The following is a 7,606-nucleotide window of genomic DNA, read 5'->3' as shown; positions in this document are numbered from 1 at the left end:
CTTCCTTCCTTCCTTCCTTCCTTCCTTCCTTCCTTCCTTCCTTCCTTTCTAAAAGTAATACAGTGAGTACAGGTGTTGTTACCTACATGCATATCATGGGGAACATACCAGTGCCCACATCCCAGATATAAAATGGCTCCCTCTCTCTGAGTAACCATCAGTTGGCAATAGCTTCTTAGCTGGATAGAGCCTATGAACACTTCCTCCATTCGTGCTGGAATTTTCACCAGGTTTACTGTACCCAAACTCCCTCCTGTGGAACAGGCCCCAGGTCCAATCAGCAAGCAGTCGGTTATTCTTATAACAGACCTGCAAAGCTTAAATCTTTATGTTGAGCTTTATACAAGTATAGATTACAAGTGTGCATCACACACTGCCGGCCAGTCTAGATGTGTCCATAAAGAAAGACCGTAAGTCACCAGTTTGTTTTTCCCTAACATCAGTGCTTGCTTACCTGAACAGCTGTGGCTTGTGTTTGGCAGGGCCAAACCACATGGGATACATGGATCTTCATATTGAATTATTTAGCAGGCTGATGGTTGGGTTCTCTATACCTTTTGATTATTTTCTGAGGTATTACCAGTTGGCAGCCCAGTATACTTTTTAATTTGCCTCTACCCTCTTTAATCCCAACTCATACTCCCATTCCTCCTCTCGCTCAGTTTGCACCAGAAGTTCTTAAAGGATCTCAGACTAAACAGGATCTAGCTTGCTCCCTTAAAAGGAATATTAAGATGAATGAAATGGGCAAAAGAAAAGGGAAAGTTTGACCTATACCTAGCAGTTGGAGGTCTTCTTCTGAGAGTTTTCAAAGATCCTGAAATAGGTTTATAGCTCTTACGAGTTGTTGAGGGGAGCTACCTGCCCTGCTGCATTGGGCTGAGCCGCTTGTAAATGAAACCTGGATGCCAGAGACACACCATTCTATTTACCTAGACCCTATTCTGTTGCCCTCTTCTTTTAGTAGATGCTTTTAACAAAGGTAGACATTCTAAGCCTGTGTCCTTGGCTTTGGAGAGTTTGCATTGGTATTAAATATGTTTTTTGTTTTGGGGTTTTTCTCATATAAACTTCAAAATAACTAAATTTAAGGGGGGAAAGGCACAGTTTGAGTGATTTTGAGGCATCAGTTATAGGGTTAAACAGTATGAGTTTCAGTGATCAAGCATTTTTACTAGTTGAGTCATTTAGACCTGTGAGACTTCTTTTTCTTGGAAAAGTGAATGGTTGTGAACTTTGGTAATAGTAAAATCTCAGTGGGTGTCACTGCCCCTGCTGATTGGTTGGGTGGGTGGAGACATGGTCTCACGAGGATGTAGTCTAGGCTGGCCTAGAACTCTTGATGTGATGTTGATGCCTCAGCCTCCTAGGGCCTAAAATTCAGGCATAGGCCTGGATCATGTCATTGTATTCTTCTTTTAGTAGGCATTACCATTTCCTAGAGTGGAAAACACCAGGAATTAACCCCAGGCTGATAAATCACTGTATTTCTTTTCTGGAAAGAGGAAATTACTAGTTTTTGTACTTGTGTTTAATCTTTTCAAGGTATCAGCCATCTCTGAGTATATACCATCTATCATCCATGCAGATTGTTTGAAAAACTTCCTGTTTATTCCAGCATGTCCCCAATGGAGGATATGGATGCCATTATGATGTTACTTATTAAGTAAACTTGGCCTGGCTCTTGTAAACATCTTTGTTTTAATAATGCACTCTCACACTAAATGTGTGACTATGTGACAACTTAGTCAGTATGTTGTACGATATTTGGAGGCCAGAAAATACTGTTAGGATGATGAGCAAATTTGGATCTGTTTGTCTTGCTTGAAATCTTTTCAACAAAGATACTTACTTTTTGTGCTTCCATTTTTTTCTTTCCTGGACAGAAACCAAAGCCCAAACCCCGGCCATCCATCACAAAGGCAACCTGGGAGAGTAACTATTTTGGGGTCCCCTTAACAACAGTGGTGACTCCAGAGAAGCCGATACCCATTTTCATTGAAAGATGCATCGAGTACATTGAAGCCACAGGTAAGTGTCCCCAAAGCAGGCAGTACCTCCCACTCCCTGCAGGGGGCGTCCAAGAGAGTTGAGCCTTGTGAGCTTTCTGGAAATGAGAGATGCTAACAGAGTAGGATTTGGGTGATCTGACAGCTGAGGCTTCAGTCAGGAGGCTAATAACATGTGGCATTGATTAGACTTAAAAGTATGTGGCAGCAGTTCTGTCCTCAGACCAGAGATACCTTTAGCTAGTTGTGGCTAGTTGGCTAGTTGCCTGGCTGTTTGTGTTCCCTTGTAGGTCTGTAAATTGCTTGAGGGAAGGGAAAGGCCTTTATATGGGACACATATTACATTTAATAGTGGGAACAAGTATTCGAGACTTGTTAGCATTTCTGGCATTCTGATCAGGCACCTGAGACTCATATATAGTTAGGGTCTCTGCTCTACAGAGGTAAGAAAGCAGTCACATTGCTTTGATCAAATAGCTTGGGTTTTTCACACAAGAAATGTGAGATACAGCAAATGGAAGTTGCCTCAGGGTTTTCTGTTTTTGAGATGACAGCATTTTACTTGTGTGGATGCTCTGTTTTATTGACTTAGGGCTTCTACATGGCTCTTTGCCTTCCAGTTTCACACCACTGTTTCTCTCTACTTTCTCCTAACTGCTTTCAGGGATCTTCGAGGAGGTCCTGAAGCAGGTGCCTATCACTGGATTCCAAAGCATTATTAGTTAAACTTTAAATTGTAGGCTTGGGAGCCAGTGCATGCCTTTAATCTCAGCACTAAAGGGGGCAAAGACATGCAGATCTCTGTTGAGTTTGAGGCCAATCTGCTCTACATAGCTAGTTCCAGGCCAGCCAGGAAAACAGTGAGACATTGACTCAAATCCCTCAACCCATTGCACCCCACCCCCTATTTAAAAAATAAAACTATAGACTTAGGAGGCTAGAGAGAATGTTCAGCATTTAAGAGTACTGTATGTTCTTGTAGAAGACTGAGGTTTGATTGCCAGCACCCACGTAACAGAATCTTTAAGGTGGAAAATACAGAGGCTTGGGTTAGGTGTGTGGCTCAGTGCTAGATCACTTACCTGGCATGTGCAAGGACCTGAGTGTAATTCCTCATATCTCCTGAGCACAGACAAACACAGGAATCTATGTCCTCTTAATCCTTTCACCCTGACCCTTACCCACCTTCCACTGCCGAGCCAAGCTGCTAGTCTGTGAACTCTGCCAGATTGCATCTCTGTCCCCCGAACACTGACTTACCTGATCATATTCCAGTCTCTTAGAACTACATTATCTCGTTTCTGTCCTCTCCCTTTCTCGGTTTATCCTGCTTGTGTGATCTTGCTGTAGAAAAGCCTCTCCATTCTTCTTCAATGCACTGCCGACCCCTCCTGCCCATATGCAAGCCTGTTAGGTTTTATGTTTAAATAAGACATTGGTTTATGTGCATATTTCTTGGCCCCTAAACTCTCTGATGGCATACCTATTTTTAAAGCAGCTATTTACCTTGACAAAAAGTACCCATTTTGTACAACTTATTTAAAATACAGAATGCCTAACTGTATATTATCTTACTACAGTGTTGCATAAGCATCAGTAATAAGTGATTTACCATACCTCTGTTGGTGATCATGAAACATCATCTCCCTGTGTGCTTAAGAACCAGGGGCCTGGTTCACACCTTAAATCTTGGCAGTTGGGAAACAGAGGCAGGCAGATCTCTGAGTTCCAGGCCAAACGAGCTATACAATAAGACCTTGTGTCAAAAGAAGAGTCAGAATAGCTCAAGAGGTCTTCTGGAGTACTGATGAATCTTCCAACTCATAGCCCTGCTTGGGTCAGAATCTCTGCTCTGTCTTCTGTTCATCAGTAGATCAATAACCACTCATAACTGGCCAGCCTCATGGAAGGGCCACGGGGCTCAAAGAGACTCACATGAGCGCCATAGATCATGGTGCCTGGCCATAGACATGCTCCAAGAGTCCTGAATCTTAACCATAGGCCACTGTGGTTCTGTGTTGATATGTCTCATCCCTGGCTCCAGAGGCACTGGTATCATCTCTGCTCCTGTGCAGCTGCCCCCATCCCCCACCTCCGAGAAAAAGAGTCCTGAATCCTGATCTGTAAATCAGTCTGGCCTCCTTGGTCTGCTGTCTCTTTGCAAGGATCCTAAGTCTGTCTGTGTCACCACACCCATGCCTGCTTTTCACCCTCTTTATCTTGGTTGCCAATTTGAAGGTAGTAAAAGCTATTGAAAAGTTGAAAGGGTCTTCATACTACACTGGTATGGACAACTATGAATATAAGAATATTTATCAGGGGCCTGCCAGTACGTTCAATAGATGAAAGCCTTTGATGGCCAACCTATAACCCGTAGTATAAAGTGAGAACCACTTCCTGAAAGTCCTTGACCTCCACACATATACCACAGTATGTATGAATGTGTGCAGACACACTGATGATATAATAATTTTGGAAAGAAAGCAGTATTTGCCAAGGACTAGGGCATATCTCAGTGCTCGGGCACCTGTTCAACAGAAGTCCTAGATTCTACCTCCAGCACCTGAAAGAAAAACATCATTACCCTTGATAGTATTAATAGTGTCATTTCAAGTGTGGTCCATGTTTGAATTTGCTCAGCTAACTTTAAACTGTCAGTTACTGATGTGTTTTTTATTCTAGGATGCAAACAGTTATACACTAGAACTGCCCCCCCTGCACTTAACCCCATCCCCACACTACCACCCCTACTGCTACCATGACCTTTTCTGAAGTATCTAGATAGCTTCTTTACAGAAGAATAGCCCATTGGAGTGCTGTCTGGAGACTTCTCAGTCGCCCTTAGCGCACTTCAGCCCTTCCCACAACCTCTCAGAGAGAGCATGGTCCTGGTTAAGTCTCCAGTGTACAGTGGACACAGGACCACTGCTTCCTCTTCAACCAGGGCGTGTCTGTGATACGAATTCTGAGAGCTCTGTGAGCTTGTGTTGAGTGACTGGATGAACTAGTTTCCTAACTTGGGTGGGTGCTCTCACTGGCCTGTCATCTCTCTTGCTCTTTGCTTGTGGGAGCAATAGCCCTGTAACTGCACAGTTTCACATGGGCATCCAGCCAAGCCCTCCCAGACCAACAGAACCAGCAACCCACCAAACTTTGTCAGAGTAGACCAATCTCAAAAGAACTTGTACCCCAGTTTCTGCATCTGTCCCCTTAATCTTGGCACATTGACACATGGCTCTGACAGATAAAACAATGCACTGCACCTTGCATTTCAGAGGTGGGCCTGAGAGCTCAGTCATACCCCAGCTTCAGGGTCCATGATGCTTCCACCCACCCAGTTCTCAGCCTTAACAGCACAACTAGCAGGGACATAGGTGGCAGAGTGGAACTTGGGGTGAGAGAAGGACTTAATAATCTGTAAATTCAGCAACTTAAGCTATCCTAGCACCTTTAAAAATTGTGGGGTTTGTTGTTGTTGTGTGTGTGTTTGTATGTTTGTTTGTTTGTTTTTTGAAGCAGTCTCATAGAGTCCAAGGTAACCTTGAACTTGCTACTTCAGTGAGGATGAACTTGCAAATTCTTCATACTTCTGCCTTCTTTTCTCATGGCTTCCTCATGTAAAAACTGCCATTCCTGATGCTTTATTTATTACCTGGCTTCAGTTGAAGCTCTTCCTGAGTACATTTTCCATCTTAGGTGAATGTTGGAACATCTTGGGTGTAGACTGATTCTTATTCTTACTTTTTTCATGACCAGTTCCTTTACCTTTGTTGAATGTTGCCCGAAATTGCATTGTGCTGAGGCGGTGGCCAGTGGTTAGAAGAGCTTCCAGATTGATTTGCAGATGCTGTTAGGCAGCTGTGGGGTCAGCCTCTGTGCTTGCTGTGCTAATAGGGTGTTAGATTTTCATCCTCTCAGCTCCAGTTACATGGAAAGGCTGGAAGAGAGCATGTTACCACAGCTGCTCTGGGACCTCCATGAGAGTCACTGTGCGTTAGAGAGTCCAGGGGGCTGGCTTTCTGTCATATGTTCTCCCTGGCCCTTGGTTTTCGTTTATGTGGAAAATTGCTTGAGGCTATAGAGTCACTGCTCCCTTGTGGAGCAATGTGACTCCTAAGTTACACAGAGTACTAGCCAGGTTAATTGAGTTCCTGCTTCATGGCAGGAAGTAGGAGTATTCAATTCTGCATAGTATATTTGTCTGGAACATGGTGAGCGGTCACTTTTAGAACTTAGCTGTTCTAAGAATACCTGTTCAGAGTATAATTTGATTTGAAATTGCCCTGGTTATTACATATATTTCAAAGCCTAGGTCTCCACCCAGATTTGCATCAGGGTTCCTGTGGTTTGGGAAATGACCGTGCCGTAATATCACAGGAACCTATGAGGGAACTTTCCAGAGCCCCTCACTCAAGCAAGCATGGCAGGCAACCACAGTGGGGAGTAATGAAGTGATTTCATGGGCAGAAGGTACCTGTTTGATGTTTCAAATCAGAATATTCAGACCATTCTGTATACCTAACTGGTAGGCCTCAAATCTGATGTTACATTTTTAAAAACTTTTTTGTTTTGCTTGCATGTATGTCTGCACTGAGTACAGGGCCTATGGAGGCCAGAAGAATCAGTTGAACCCTGAAACTGTACAGTTTCGAACCACCATGTGGGTGCTGGGAATTGAACCTGGGTCCTCTGGAAGACTGGCCACTGCACTTAATCACTCAGCCATCTCTCCAGCCTCCTGTTGGTACATTTTAGTTTTAGCTCCTATGGATTAAGAAAGTCCCCAAAGCCGGGCAGTGGTGACACACGCCTTTAATCCCAGCACTTGGGAGGCAGAGGCAGGCAGATTTCTGAGTTTGAGGCCACCCTGGTGTACAGAGTGAGTTCCAGGACAGCCAGGACTACACAAAGAAACCCTGTCTTGAAAAACCAAAAGGAAGGAAGGAAGGAAGGAAGGAAGGAAGGAAGGAAGGAAGGTCGGTCCCCAAAGTCAAGCAAGCTTGGCAGCTGGCAAATAATGACAAAAATGACTTGCTGTCATAACCATCAACTCACTTTCTATACACGCTTGTGGACGTTGTAAGCTATCATTGTTTTAGGGTGTGTATGTGTGTTTGCCTTTCATAATAGCTTGTTCTGTTATTTGAAAAAAAAAACAGGCATAGTGGAAAGAAAGCCCTTGGGACAGAGCAGGGACATTCTAACCTTCTACTCCTTCTGGGAGGACCTCAGTGTCATTACAGTACAGGGTTAGTGTCACAGGTAAGAAGAGGGCAGCGTGTGTGTTCCCATCCACTAATCTCTGAAGCAGTGCAGCAAAACCCTTGAGAAAGCCTGGCATCCCTAAGGGGCTGCTGCTAGTTGGGTGCAGTGTTGTAACTGAAGCCTGTTCGTCTGTAAAAGTTCTTTGTGGGCCAGTTGTGGTAGTGACACATGAGCACTCAAGGAGACAGGCAGATAAGCTCTGTGAGTTTAAGGCCAGCCTGATCTACATAATGAGTTCCAGGCCAGCCAAGGCTACATAGTTACATAGTGAAAGCCTGTGTTCAGACACACACACACACACACACACACACACACACACACACACACACACA

The 7,606-nt window shown here is 44.1% G+C and overlaps 1 protein-coding gene across 1 annotated transcript in view; it reads left to right on the top strand.

The window, feature by feature from the left end:
- Nucleotides 1–7,606, top strand: part of Arhgap35 (Rho GTPase activating protein 35) — a 63,992-nt gene that overhangs the window by 14,205 nt on the left and 42,181 nt on the right. Inside the window, exon 2 of the mRNA XM_028779515.1 lies at nucleotides 1,887–2,031. Coding sequence (XP_028635348.1) covers nucleotides 1,887–2,031 — 145 coding nt within the window. The remainder of the gene's footprint in view (nucleotides 1–1,886; nucleotides 2,032–7,606) is intronic.

Source organism: Grammomys surdaster, unplaced genomic scaffold (genome assembly GCF_004785775.1).
Source record: "Grammomys surdaster isolate TR1022 unplaced genomic scaffold, NIH_TR_1.0 354, whole genome shotgun sequence".
Classification (NCBI taxonomy): Eukaryota; Metazoa; Chordata; class Mammalia; order Rodentia; family Muridae; genus Grammomys; species Grammomys surdaster.
This window is presented reverse-complemented; position numbering and strand designations above follow the sequence as displayed.